The sequence below is a fragment of the Colletotrichum scovillei genome (assembly GCF_011075155.1).
Source record: "Colletotrichum scovillei strain TJNH1 chromosome Unknown Contig00003, whole genome shotgun sequence".
Taxonomy (NCBI): domain Eukaryota; kingdom Fungi; phylum Ascomycota; class Sordariomycetes; order Glomerellales; family Glomerellaceae; genus Colletotrichum; species Colletotrichum scovillei.
Window position 1 is genome coordinate 3,799,637 of NW_023336261.1, and position 13,325 is coordinate 3,812,961.

The following is a 13,325-nucleotide window of genomic DNA, read 5'->3' on the forward strand; positions in this document are numbered from 1 at the left end:
AAGGTGTTCCGGCAAGGGAGAAAGACCTCACGTGTCCAGTCGCCATCAGAATCCCTGTAAACCGTTGGAAAGTCATCCTGGCCGCGTTTGCCTTACGGGTAGGGCGATGGCGACGGGAGAAAGCAAGGAAAAACCTGATGTGCCGCATTCCCCTCGAAGAAGCCCGCATTCAACAGTGTGGCTTGTGGCAGGCGGCCTTGGACGACGTAGGCCGGTGGTCAGAAGTTCCAGAACGAGGTCTCTGATCCGCGCCTCTCCTCCCTTCAGCCCCACCTTCCCCTCGATATCTGTCCCTAATCTAAGAATAAAAAAAGACAGAATGGATAAAAGACTGGAGCATGAAAAGGGGGAAAGGAGCCGCATTTCCCCCCTCGTTACAATGGGTGAATTGTCGCTCCTTCGTCACGGCTTTGCGAGGGTCGAATGAGAGGAATCCGAGGGCACGGAGGTCGAGCCCAGAATACGCGGATTCTAGACGATCTCTAGCGCTGTGGGATCCACTTGATCCTCTTTCTGGGAGACTGACCACCAATTGTGACGTCGAGACGGAGGGGGGGGGGGGGCAACGGGGGCCTCCCCTCCCCACCTTCTCTTTGAGGCCCTGAGGGGATCGCACCTTCTCGTACTGCGTACTGTTCGTATGTGTACATGGACAGGGGGTGACGTCAGCGCCAGGGTCGAGCCAATGCGAGAAGCGCGGTGAAGGGAAAGAAAGCAAACACAACAGCAGGAGCAAGAAATGGCTGCCCGGCCCTTTCCATTTAGGTGCCTTTACCGTGCTTACCTTGTGTTACTTCGTCATTGGGGCAGAATCCGAGGCAAGATGAGATACGTATCCGTGGTGTATTAGATGCCTCTTCCCAAGGAGACGGAAGGAGTGTTGCACCGGACGCAAAGGACAAGGGCGCATTGAACATGATGGAACATGGTCAACCATAACGCACCTTACAAAATAGTACACAGTAGGTAAGGTAGAGAGAGAGAGAGGACGGGAGCATTAGGTCCGCTCGGGTCGGCCAGAGACGTCAAAGCCCCTCCAAGACTCCCAACCAACTGAGTCCTGACACCCCGGCAAGGCCCATGATCGGTGATCCCATTCCCGTTGACGCTATCCATACTCCATACTTCACACGCCGTACTTCGTGCATGCACCTTTATTCCAGCAATTACCAAGTAACTGTGGCTTACCCAGTACCTTATTCTCTTCCCAACCTGCCTTCTTCCTCCTTGACTCTTTACTCTTAAGCCACACGTGGGGCACTCTTTGCAGGTCATCCAAAGCTTTATTTCGTCTCCATTTCTGCACAGTAATCGACCACTTGCCACCACTCTCATCCACAAACCACCAAACAGCATCTACCTTGCTTCCCCACGAACACTCCTTTTTCCCAGCGCCTCGGTCGCGTCCGGACCCCGACGATAACCATACACTGTACGAATCTCGCTACCTTTTGACATTTGAAAATCTCCGTCCGTGATTCCCCTTCACCGACACCACCGGCTAGTCTCTACACTACTCGCTTTCGTCGGACGACCTGGGCTATGACATCTTATTAAACACGACACATTTCCGTTTCGCCCTCGACGCCAACCGCCACCCTTAGACACAATGGCACCTCACCACGAGCCCTTCAAAGGCCTCGCGCCTATCAAGTGGGAATCTGTCGCCGAGGAGGATCCAAAAGAGTTCATGACCGGCGTATTTGCCAACGCTCAAACAGTCATCGACTCCATCCCCGTCCCCGCCGCCGTCAAGCAAGCCACTGCTTCCCACGGCCGATCCCGCTCCCACACTGACCCCCCGATACCTGTCGCCGACATCAACCGTTCACTCTCCCAGCGACAGACCGGTGCCGCGCTGAAGCTGTCGCAGGACCTGTCCAAAGAGTGGAAAGAGGTCAAGGTCAATGCCAAGGATAACCCGCTAGCAATCAACGTGTATAAGCTCGCCGCCAAGGACGGCAAGGGTAGCTGGTTCGCCCGGCGCAGCGTTCACGATGGTTTGACTTTTGAGAAGTGGAAGCTGGGCCTCGAGAGAGAATTTGCCGAGTCCATGAAGGTGCAGAGCGGGCCCGGCGCCGGCGCCATCCGCGGCATTGGAGCAGAGAAGCGGGCGGCACATGAGGTTGTGGAAGGCTCTGGAAAAATGGAAGGTGAGCAAGGAAAACACCACTTGAGACTTCAGTGCCAAATGCTTACAACATCTGCCCAGTATTCCAATTATCGGCGCAATTCCCAGGCCCGACGGCTCCGAGAGACTTTGTGACGTTACTGCTGAGTTCCGACTTTTCCGGCGGCGCCCCGCAAGAAGGTGCTAGGCGGCCGCTCCGGACCTACATGATTGTGTCGAAACCATGCATTCATCCCGAGTGCCCCGAGCGGCCAGGCTATATTCGAGGCCAATACGAGTCGGTCGAAATCATTCGCGAGATCCCGTCCGATAAGCCGGCTGCGATCACGCGAGCACGATCCTCGATTGATCTCAGTCAGGAAGGCGCCAAAGAAAGACAAGCTGTAGCTGAGTCTATGGGCAAGGAGGCTGTTCTACGGGCAGCGAAAAAGGCAGCAGATCCAGACGGCCGTCATCGAGGTACATCTGTTGACAGTGCACCTGCCAGAGACGACGCTGGGCACACCGGCGAAGGCATCGAGGAGGAAGCGACGACGTCTGTTGAGTGGCTTATGGTTACTCGTAGTGATCCCGGCGGCAACGTGCCCCGATTCTTAATTGATCGAGGTACACCGGCAGGCATTATTGGAGACGCCGGCAAGTTCCTCAAGTGGATGACTGCGAAGTCCGCAGATGACTTTTCAACGTCAGATAAAGAGCAGGAGGAGACGAAAGAAGGCGCTAAGCAGGCCGAGAGCGAAAAGGTCGCTTCCCCAATGGAGGTGGCCAAGCAACCAACATCGAATTTGTTACCTGAAGAGTCGGCACAGGTGCAGGATAACTCCGTCCCGAGTAGTAACGGCTTGTACGGCATCATATCCGGTGCTTTCGGAATGGCTAGCTCTGTTGTGGCTAGTCGCCTACCAGAGGGCTACGCTTTACCTGGAATATTCACTGCACCAAGTACCAACGGGTCGATAGCGGAGGAAGATGAAGAGGATGAGTCGGTGGAAAGCGACACGTCGTCCATCCGAAGCTTCGCTTCAGCAGTCGAGAAGACGGACGAGGGTGAGCCCATCACGCCACCAGAGGTTACGCAGCCTGACAGCGTGTCGCTTCACTCGTCCGGATCCGGCGGCGGCGCGTCCCTCCAAGGGTCCAAGACGTCGTCGCACCACGAGAGGGAGCTCAGGAAACTCCAGGAGCGGCGCCAAAAGATGCAAGACAAGATCAACAAGATGCAAGAGCGCATGTCTAGCAAGCGTGACCAAGACTCGCAAAAGGAGGCCGCCAACCTAGCGAAGCTCCGCGAGAAGCACGAAAAGGAGATGGCCAAGCAGGAGGACAAGTACAAGCGCGACATGCAGCGCCTCGAGCAGCGCCGCGAGCACGAACAGCGCAAGGCTGAGGAGAAGCGGCGGAAGCAAGCAGAAAAGGAGGAGAAGTCAAATTTGGCCTTGGAGCTCGAGCGCGTCAAGGCGGAGCGGGATGTGGCGCTCAAGGAGATTGACGTCCTCAAGGAGCAGGTGGGTCAGCTGCAGAGCCAGAATACCATGCTGGTTGTTAAGATGGGCAAGATGGGCGGGATGGGCGGTATGAAGAGACAGGACTCGTCGTTGAGCGTATCGGGAGAAAAGGCGGTTCAGACCGTGTCCAACTAGGGGCCATGTAAAGTGTACGACGACGACAGAGAGACAGAGGGAAGGAAGACATGTCAGCTGCAGGACAGGATACCCAGCTTGATGCAGACAGAGAGATCTCTGTAGAGGAGATGAGATGACGCATGAGCATCCAATGGCGTTCGGGGCGTATTAGCCTTCCTTTTATAGCATTTTTTTTTTTTTACTTCATCTTTTTTTCCCTGTCTATTTTCCATGTCTATCTCCGTGTACCTTTTCCAAAGCATTTGTACACGAAGCATCTAAATGAACTGAAACTTTTCTCATCCGAGCATGCTTTTGTCCTTTGCATCATCCAACCGGTCCATTGTCTATGATTATCTCACGGTTCGTCGACTTCATGCATCCATCATTTCCAACAATAACCCATGAAGTCTCCCCCGCTGACCAACGTCCCTCAACTTTTCCAACTTCTCCTTGAGCACCTCGGACCCATCGACGCCGCCGCCGACGACATTGACCTTGGTGAGCGCCGCCGCGGTGAGGAGGACGCGCGCGCAGACCGCGTAGACGTCTGGGTCCGAAGTCCAGCCCAGCGGTCCGTCGTCTGCGTGGGATGATTGGGATGCGAGGGCCAGGAGGGCGTCCAGGCCGGCGGATGTCCATGTTGTCAGGGCCGCGCGCGCCGCTGACGCAGATGAAGACGTCAAAGTAGAGGAGAAGACGTCTTGGAAGGCGGTGGCCCAGCGCTTCGATTCGCGGACCTCGTCGATGAAGAGGTTCTGCTCTTCGATTGCGAAGAGGGAGTCGTCGAAACGGAGGGCGGAGGAGAGTTGTGATTCTGCGGTGGACCATTGGGTGGCGGCGGTGGTCTCTGTGTCGTCGGTTCCATCTGAGGAGACCTGGCCCGTGAGGCGGGATGCGAGGAGGGCGTGGAGGGCGGGGCTGTCGCGGTGGGTGGTTGCGATGTAGGATAGCAGCGAGGAGGCGGCGTCGAGGGGCGCGAGGGGCGCGGAGAGGATGTGTTTTGCGGAGAGGGAGGCGAGGTCGCGGACTTCGTCGTCGTCGTCGTTGAGGGCGTCGTAGAGGGCTATGAGGGCGGGGAGGAGGGGTGCTTCTGCCTCTGCCCCTGCTGTTTGGTGTTGGCATGCGGCGGTTGAAGAGGTCGAGGTTGTTGCGCAGAAGAAGGAGGCGAGGGAGGCCGCTGCGGCGATGCGGGTGTCAAAGGGGCGGGAGTCGTGGAGGGCCGAGGACATTAGGCTGCCCCAGCCACGGAGGGAGTGCGCAGTGGATGGGGTGGCGGGGGATTGGGAGACGAGGGATGCCATGATGGGGCCGCTGGCGCGGGTGATTGCGTTGGAGAGGTTCGGGTTGATTGTTCTCGCGAGGAGGTCTTGCCAGAGCTGTGTTAAGGTCTCGGAGGAGGGTAGGAGGTTTGAGGGTTGTTGAGAGCTGGCATCAGCATCGGCATCGGCATCGCGGGAGGTTGCTGCCAGGACTAGGTCGAGGACCTCTGCGAGGTTGACGAGGGCGGCGGCGCAGGAGTCTGGGTGCGTTGCGGAGCGGGCCACGTCGGTGTACAGCGCGGCGTAGGATGCTGCTTCCGCGGGGGACAGGCGCGGGTGGTGGACTGAGGCGAGGGTTTCAAGGGTTGTGATTGTTGTCTCTACGCTTGTTGTGCCTGTCGAGAGGAGGGTCTCGCGGAGGGAGGCGGAGGGGGAGGAGGAGGTTTGGGCAGCGTGGACTGCTGCGATTGCGAGTTGGGTGCGGAGGAGGGCGCTATGTGGGGATTGTGAGATGGTGGAGGAGGCAGCGCCCTGTGATGACGGTGATGATGACGACGGGTAAGATAGGGCGAAGAGGGAGATGAGATTTTGGACTTCCAGGTAAGCGGCGCGGATGTCTGGGCAGGAGGCGAAGGAGTCAGACGCGCTGGCTTCGAGACTGCTGAGGATCGAGACCACCCGCGGGAGGCCAGACGACAGTCTCTGAGGCGAGACGTCGGAAAGCCGCTCAAAGACCGCCTTGACGGTCAGCAGGCCGCCATGGAGGTGATTGTTCCTGCTCGCAGGCACCGCGGCGAGGGAGTCCTTGATGATGGCCGCGGCAAGGCTGACCCAATCGTCGTCCTTGAGGAGGAAAGAGCACAGAGCGCGGGCGGCCATCTCCCGGACGTGCCAGACGGGGCTGGCGAGGTAGCCCGCGACGAGACCGTACAGCTCGTCGCGCGAGGCGTCGGGGGGTCCGGCGCGGCGGATGATGTCGAGGGCGGGGAAGACGGACTCGGCGGCGATGGTGCTTCCCAGCGTCGTGGGTTTCATGACCTCGCGGCCGGAACGGAGGAGGTTCAAGAGCACGGAGGGTAAGATCGGGAACTTATGGTACTGCAGGCGGGTTGTGCGGCCGTCCCAACCGGCCTCGAGGGTGGCTTTACTCTCGTTTGTGCCAAAGAGGTTGTCGAGGAGGGAGCGGAGGAAGAGGAGGCCGCAGTTGCGAATACCCCAGACCTCGGACTTTAGGCTGCCAGCGGCGAGGTCGAGGCACTGCGGGATATGCGGCGCCGACTTGCCGAGCTGTGTGATGAAGGAGCTCTTGAACATGTCCTTGAGGCAGTTGAGGGCGTGGACCTGGGGCAGCTTGGAGCCGTCCGACTCGGAGTTGAAGGCTGGCTTGCGGGCGATGGCGACGAGCTCCTCGATGACGACGTCGAAGGAGGGCTGCGGCGCGTTGGCCGAGACGATGCCGGTGATCATGGCGGGGATACCGGCGGAGCGGCGGGTGGTGGACGCTTGGGAGAAGATGCACTCCTTGGTTCCTCTGTACCAGACGTCGAGCAGGGTCTCGCCGTTCTCGTGGCCTGCTTGAGGGTCGTCGAGGTGCTTGACCAGCTGGCAGCAGGTTGCGAACGACAGCGAGACAGTGTTGAAGGCGCCGCGGTGTCTGAGGCTCGACAGCTGATCAAAGGTCAAGGATCCGACGGTTGTGAAGAGGTCGGTCGAGGGGCGCAGAATTCCTTCCTTGGCCTTGGACTTGAGAGGCAGGACCATGACACGCATTAGAGCACTGAGTAACATGTTAGACGAGATATCTACACAGCGTTATGGGGACTCTCATTACTCACCTGGACTCGTGGATGGCGCGGAAGCTGTAGCTCAGCAGGTCCTTGGTGTCGAGACCCTCGAGGTCTTCCAGCTCCTGGGGCAAGTGGCCCTCGGGTGAGTCGTCGCACAGAATGTCTCTGACCGCAGCCCAGATGCGTTGACAGCACTTGACAATGCGGTTCTGGAGAGTAGCCATTGCTTCCATCTCGGACGCCGAAAAGCTCATGTCAGCCGCAGCTTGCCAGATATACCTAATCCTCGGTCAGTCCACGGCCTCTTTTGAAGGAGTCATAGTATTTGTTGCACCCACCGGAGAGAAGCAAAGTAACCATGTACCGGAGCCTCAAGAACAGCATTGCCCAGATCGGCCTCTGCAAAGGCGAGCTTGTCCTCAAGAAGATCCATCAACTTTGAAATATGCGCAATCTGCGCCTCCCTACCGTCGTAGAATCTAAAGAGAAGCTCATTTGTCCGAGCCACGCCATCAGCGTGATCAGCTCGCGCCGTCCTCCGCGCAATATCCTCGGCTCTCGACAAGAACTCTTCCAGTGTTGACGAGACCCCCTGCGCGCCAACGAGACACTTGAAGCGCTTGTCGGCGAACAGGTTCTTGAGGACAGACGTACCGTTCTCCCGAACGTCGTCGAATGGGTCCATAATGAGGTCGAGGAGCGCGCGCGTCCACTTCCCGTCAAATAGGTTGAAGAAGAGGGCCTCGTCCTCCTCCGTCTCCCATGTCTTGCCAGCATCGGCTTCGAGCTTGAGGATGAAGGCAACGGCCCTAAGCGCGGTAAAGTGCCGCTGGAAAGAAGCCGTTGGGATCAACTCGGACCGCAAAAATGCAATGTACCACGCCAAAAAGCTTTCGTGCTGCTCCAAACTCACTCGCAGCTTATCCTCTGGCCAGAGCAAGATGTTGGTGCGGTGGTTCGCTTGCTTCGGCGGCGCCTTAGGGGCCTTTGGCGCACCGTTGGCAGCGCCGTCAAAGGCTTTGAGACGGACCAGACTCTTATGCAGGATGAAGATTGCGCCTCTGCTGCGCTTGAACATATCTTTGAGCTTGCTCAGCAGTTCCATGCGGAACTTTGCGTCCGACTCTGAAAAGTACGTCGGGAGATGGGCTTGCAGCAGGCGAAGGGCCACTGGTGAATAGGGCCTCGTCGTTGAAGGTGAGGCGACTATGAGGGACAACGCCAGCGAGCGGAGCTCATGGGAAGGATGTGACAGAACCCTCTCAAGCACGGCCTCTTCCAAGACTACTGCTGAAGAGGATTCCTCTCTGTAAATGGCTCCGGGCTCCTCGACCATGCCTACCTTCTTGCCAACCTCCAGCACGGCGAGATTCAGCTGGGCCAAAGTGTCTAGCTCAGCCACGGCCGAGCCAGAGGTAGACCACATGCTGTTGATCTGTTCCAGGATCTGGACCGAGTCTTTGCGGTCATCCTTGAATAACGGAAGGAAAACATACGTCTTGATACCCTCAAGCAGAGACGGCGTCTTGGCAATGGCAGCCTGCACCCAGCGAAGCCACATTTCAACGCTGAACTGTTCAGCGCCTGCAGCCTGCGGTGTCTTTAAAGACTGCTGTCTCAGCGCCCTGAAGATTGTCACGATGAACTTGCCCGTAGTCGGACACACGTAGTGCATGGTCATCCAGTCGAGCATCTGACCGAAAAAGTCCTCCCACAGTGCAATGTCAGACGCCCAGCTGCACTCGGGCTGCGTCCGCCTGTAGCTCGCCGCGATGTCTTCGACGCTGAAGACGGACTTGCCGGCAAAGTAGTCCATGGCCTTGAGCGACGACTTGACCAGAGGCTTGGTGGACTGCGGCCCAATGATGGAGATGAGGGTGTCCAAGATGGTCGTCTTGACTAGGTCAGAAACGGCCTGATCGGGGTTGCGGCGAATGAGCGAGGGAAGCAGGTCCAGGACCAGCTTCATGGACCGGTGCTGCTCCGTCTCATTCCACTTGATGAAGAAGTTGAAGAGACCTAGGCTGGGCTCTTTGGAAAAGGCCCATTGCCGCAGGGCTGGCTTGTCGGACTTTGAGCTTTGCTCTACAAATCCGCAGAGCTTCACGCATGAGTTGCCCGAGACTCCCTTTGGCTGAGCGGCCAGGGAGAGGAGGTGGTCAAAAACATTTTGCGCGATGCTATTGGCAAAAATGATGTTAACACACGTACTACGCTTGGAACGTTCACTTTGGAGGGGTAGTGACTGGGGGAAATGTCTTACGAGATCCACGATTCCTCGGGCTGTTCCTCAACCCATTTGAGCAAGTCACTCGGGTTGACGAAGCTCTCGTACTGGGGGACGGTATCCTGCTTCATCGCTATCTCATAATTGGTGAACCCGGCGAGTGACTCTTGGAAGTAGAATGAGGGGCACCGAGGGGCAGCGGCGAAGCGGATGAGTGCTGGCCGAGTGAGTAACAGGGGTGTGTTTTTTCCTTTCGTATGTCGTCTACAAGTCGGCGTGTAAGTATCAGAAATGGGTGCACTCAAATTTCCAATTTGCTCCAGATCTTACATAAGGATCTCCGATTTGGGAAGGCCTCGTCGGTTAAGGTACTTTGTATCGGATATGGACAAAATGTACCTGAGGTACCACGAGTTTTCACAGCATTAACTCGGCGCGCCGGCGAAGACTCATCGCGGGGCACCAAAACGCCAGGGTCCCGACTGACTTTTTTTTTTTTTTTTTTTTGCGCTCCCGCCTCCCAGTGACATTCAGCCAATCGCCTGCATCTTCTGGAACGTCACGCGCACGGTCCACTCCACCCACACACGGTGGTGTGGCCAAACTTTTTCCCTGCCCTAATTGAAAAAGAATAAGGCGCCCCGCCGAAATTTGTCCCCGGCTGCTTTTCTTTCCCCTTCAACCCCATCATCATCCAACATCTACCGTAAGCACCAGATTACTGGGAGATATCGCCAAGATGTCGAAAATTACGGTTGCCAACGTCCGCACTCAGGTCTCTGAGCTGCTCGAGTACTCTCTCGAGACCAAGAAGCGCAACTTCCTTGTCAGTCTACCCACCTCCGTCGTTCAATTGAGCGCAAAGTCCGCGACCGAAGCGAAGCAAGAAAGCAAAAGCTAATACCCCTCACAGGAGTCTGTCGAGCTTCAGATCGGCCTCAAGAACTATGACCCCCAGCGTGACAAGCGTTTCTCCGGCACCGTCCGCCTCCCGGTCGTCCCCCGCCCCAACATGAGCATCTGCATTCTTGGTGACCAGCACGATATCGATCGTGCCAAGCACGGTGGTGTTGACGCCATGTCCGCCGACGACTTGAAGAAGCTCAACAAGAACAAGAAGCTCATCAAGAAACTCGCTCGCAAGTACGACGCCTTCGTCGCTTCCGAGACCTTGATCAAGCAGATCCCCTCGCTCGCAAGTACGACGCCTTCGTCGCTTCCGAGACCTTGATCAAGCAGATCCCCCGTCTCTTGGGTCCCGGTCTGTCCAAGGGTATGTTCCATCACTCCCCTGCACCTCTCTTCGAAAAACCGTTCCTGACAACCTCGCAGCCGGCAAGTTCCCCACCCCCGTCTCCCACGCCGACGATCTCTCTGGCAAGATCACCGAGGTCAAGTCCACCATCAAGTTCCAGCTGAAGAAGGTTCTCTGCATGGGTGTCGCCGTCGGCAACGTCGGCATGACCCAGGAGCAGCTGATCGCCAACATCATGTTGGCCATCAACTACCTCGTCTCCCTGCTGAAGAAGGGCTGGCAGAACGTTGGAAGCTTGACCATCAAGGCTTCCATGTCTCCCCCCAAGCGCCTCTACTAAGCGCGCCCTCTTCTCGTCGTGTTGGTGTTTCTGGCGAGGGGCCTGTGCTCGGTAGAGTACCGCCAGGGTTAGTTGTGTCGATGGCTTAAGTGCTTGTTCGCATAACGGTTCACTCAAGGGTGGGAATACACCTATCACGGGTATTTCATAGGAAGCTCTGCGCATGGATTAGGAGCCTGGCAATACAAAATCATCCTTTTCCAGACCATCACGCAAGTCTCAATCTGCATCAGTGAAATGTGACATTTTTCAAGAATAAGTGCTTGATAACAAGGGGTTGCCAAGCCCCGGTCTAGGCCTGATTGTTAGAAAAGCCTTGCCATGTATGTGATCCCTTTGCACAGAGGGCTCCCTATCATATAGCTACACGATAAGTCCTTCCCATCCTCCCTCACACTCAACGCTCAGAGTGTCGTATCGGGGAAGCGCCAAATTATACTGTCTCATAATGATAGTGAAGGCGAAGAGTGCTTGAATACCGCGTTGCCAAGCCTTGTCCTACGCCTGGTAATTCATAGCGTTGAAAATAGCAAAGAATGTCTTTCGTCGCTAGAGATCCGATGGGCGGGTAACCGTCAAGTCATCGATGATACCCCAAATCAAGGAGCCGAGAAACAGCGTATACCGTAGATTTAAACGAGAACCCCCATTATTTCGCTAAACTCATCAGTCGGCTCAACAATTGCAGCCGCGCGTTTGGCAGCCCTGTCAGCCTCGTTATTGAACTTGCGAGGAATGTACCAGAAGCGGACGTGAACATTGTTATCGTGGAGTATCTCACTCTTGAGCAACAGGGCCTCCCACAGATCCCTATTCTTCACGTGTTCGCCGGCGCTTGTTCGCCAGCCCTTCTTGATCCACGCGCGAGCCCAGTCGGTGGCACCGTTCACGACATAGCTTGAGTCGGTGGCAATGACGATACTTTTGAAGCCCTCACCCCACCAGGCCCTGAATTGGAGCGCGGCGAGGGCGGCGCGCAGCTCGGCGCGGTTGCTGGTGTGGCGGTATGTCTGGCCGTCTGGTCCCTTGTCCTCGAGCTTGAAGGCCACACACCCGCTCTCGTCATTGGGGAGTACCGGCTTGAAGATGAAGGCGGAACCACCGCGGGCTGCAGCGTTGCCGTTGTCAAGACAGGCCCCGTCGGTGTAAATGAGAACTTCCGAGTCGTCGTAGCGATTGATGAAGCGCACAACAGATGGAATAGCTATCAAGGACTTTTTCGGAAGGAAGAGTTCTTTGGGCTCCAAAGGCGTACTGGTCTGCGGGTCATGGTGCGGGTTGAATTTGAAGGGAAACAATTTGCCGGAGAATTCACTGCGGCAAGAGACAGATGGGCTCAGAGTAGGTGCCCCGAGAATGATCTTCGGGCCTTCTCCCATACCAAAGGTGGAGATCACTTCATCGTCGTCGATGAGGGGCGGCGGACCATCGCTGTCGTCGTCATCTTCATCATCCCAAGTAGACTGGACATGCGCTGAGGATCTCCGAGATCCGCTCGCAGTGATTCTCTCGGGACGGCCATATCGGCTATTCGCAACCTGAGCGAAGCTGACATCCCTGGGAAGGCGAGATTCGTAGTTAAAGCCAAAGATTTCTTCGTCGTCCTCTTCATCCTCGTCCAAGTAGTTTCCGTCTTCGTCGTACTCGCAGTCATGGCTGAAGTCAAGACAACAGTTTCCGCAGGTGACCATATGATGAGATGCGCAAACGGTAATTGTTCGCCCGTTGGGCAGCTCAAGATAGTCGATATCCGGCCAGGTCATTCTGCCCTGCAACCAAGACAATGGGCTGAGAATGAGTGGTCCAATAGTGGTGGAAAAAGAGGTGAGGTCCGCAAGTCAGGCAGCGTGAGTTTCCTAGTTGAAGATGGGAGCTCTAGGTTCTTTGCACTCGGGTTGACTGGGCAGAGTTAAGCTTTATGAAACCCTGGGGAGAACCTGAGGTGCCTTCCCGTTCTACCAAAGTCAAGGGAGGCAGGTGCAAATTAGTGGTAGCTTCCTGAACCTTCCCATCTTCATCAGCTCGACCTCACTTGCCTCGAGTAGTTCATTACTATCTGTAGTCATTGAGGCAGGTAGCCTCTGGAAAGACTCCTTACGTTTCTGGTCAAGTTTTGACGTGACATCCCGTTCCGCTTCAATCGGCGTCTCGTCCATCCATGGATGGAAAGGAAGATTGGTGAGAGAGCAAGAACAGAGAAAGAGAAATATAATAACATAAGCCATGTCGTTGCAAGCTGCCCGCCCTGGCTGTGCTGAACACTGCGTTTGTCATCCACCTCACCTGAGGGTGTTAATAGTTTCAGAAGAAGCTTCAACAGAGCTCATGAACTCCTTGCACAAAATTTAATGGTAGAGCTCCTTTGTGTAGCTTGCTGTTCCCCATATCCCGCAGGGTTAGAGAGACTACGGAGTGTAGCGTAGGAAGCACGGGTACTGTGTAGGGCCACATGCCAATGGAAGTTACTCTTCAGATATTACCACGGAAAAGCTTGTGACAAGTTCGAACCAGTTGGAAGCACAATAATGCCTCCTGCACATGATAACTCATAGATTGAATTATTTCAGCAGCATGGGTATATTGACAGTTTCAACAGAAAGCATGGAAACGAAAGTACATTGCAGCTGCAAATGATGGATTCAGCTGCATTCGCAGGCGGCGCACTCAAAACACCCAACCACCGCAGGGGATATCCATCCCC

The 13,325-nt window shown here is 56.1% G+C and overlaps 3 protein-coding genes across 3 annotated transcripts; 2 read left to right on the top strand and 1 right to left on the bottom strand.

Moving 5' to 3' along the window:
- Nucleotides 1–1,034: 1,034 nt before the first annotated feature.
- Nucleotides 1,035–3,919, top strand: HER10_EVM0013250 (uncharacterized protein). The gene is made up of 2 exons (XM_035482614.1): nucleotides 1,035–2,153; nucleotides 2,213–3,919. The coding sequence occupies exons 1-2, from the start codon at nucleotides 1,610–1,612 to the stop codon at nucleotides 3,769–3,771; spliced, it is 2,103 nt and encodes a 700-aa protein (XP_035336739.1). The 5' UTR covers nucleotides 1,035–1,609; the 3' UTR covers nucleotides 3,772–3,919.
- A 1,268-nt stretch (nucleotides 3,920–5,187) lies between these two features.
- On the bottom strand, nucleotides 5,188–9,160 carry HER10_EVM0010526 (uncharacterized protein; the record flags this gene model as incomplete). Its single annotated transcript, XM_035479983.1, has 6 exons — nucleotides 5,188–5,275; nucleotides 5,878–6,792; nucleotides 6,851–7,081; nucleotides 7,141–8,105; nucleotides 8,136–8,982; nucleotides 9,066–9,160. 6 exons carry the CDS (start codon nucleotides 9,158–9,160, stop codon nucleotides 5,188–5,190), a joined length of 3,141 nt encoding a protein of 1,046 aa, XP_035336491.1.
- A 608-nt stretch (nucleotides 9,161–9,768) lies between these two features.
- HER10_EVM0010537 (ribosomal protein L1p/L10e family protein) lies at nucleotides 9,769–10,624 on the top strand (the record flags this gene model as incomplete). Its single annotated transcript, XM_035479994.1, has 3 exons — nucleotides 9,769–9,855; nucleotides 9,943–10,228; nucleotides 10,362–10,624. The coding sequence occupies 3 exons, from the start codon at nucleotides 9,769–9,771 to the stop codon at nucleotides 10,622–10,624; spliced, it is 636 nt and encodes a 211-aa protein (XP_035336493.1).
- Nucleotides 10,625–13,325: the final 2,701 nt, after the last annotated feature.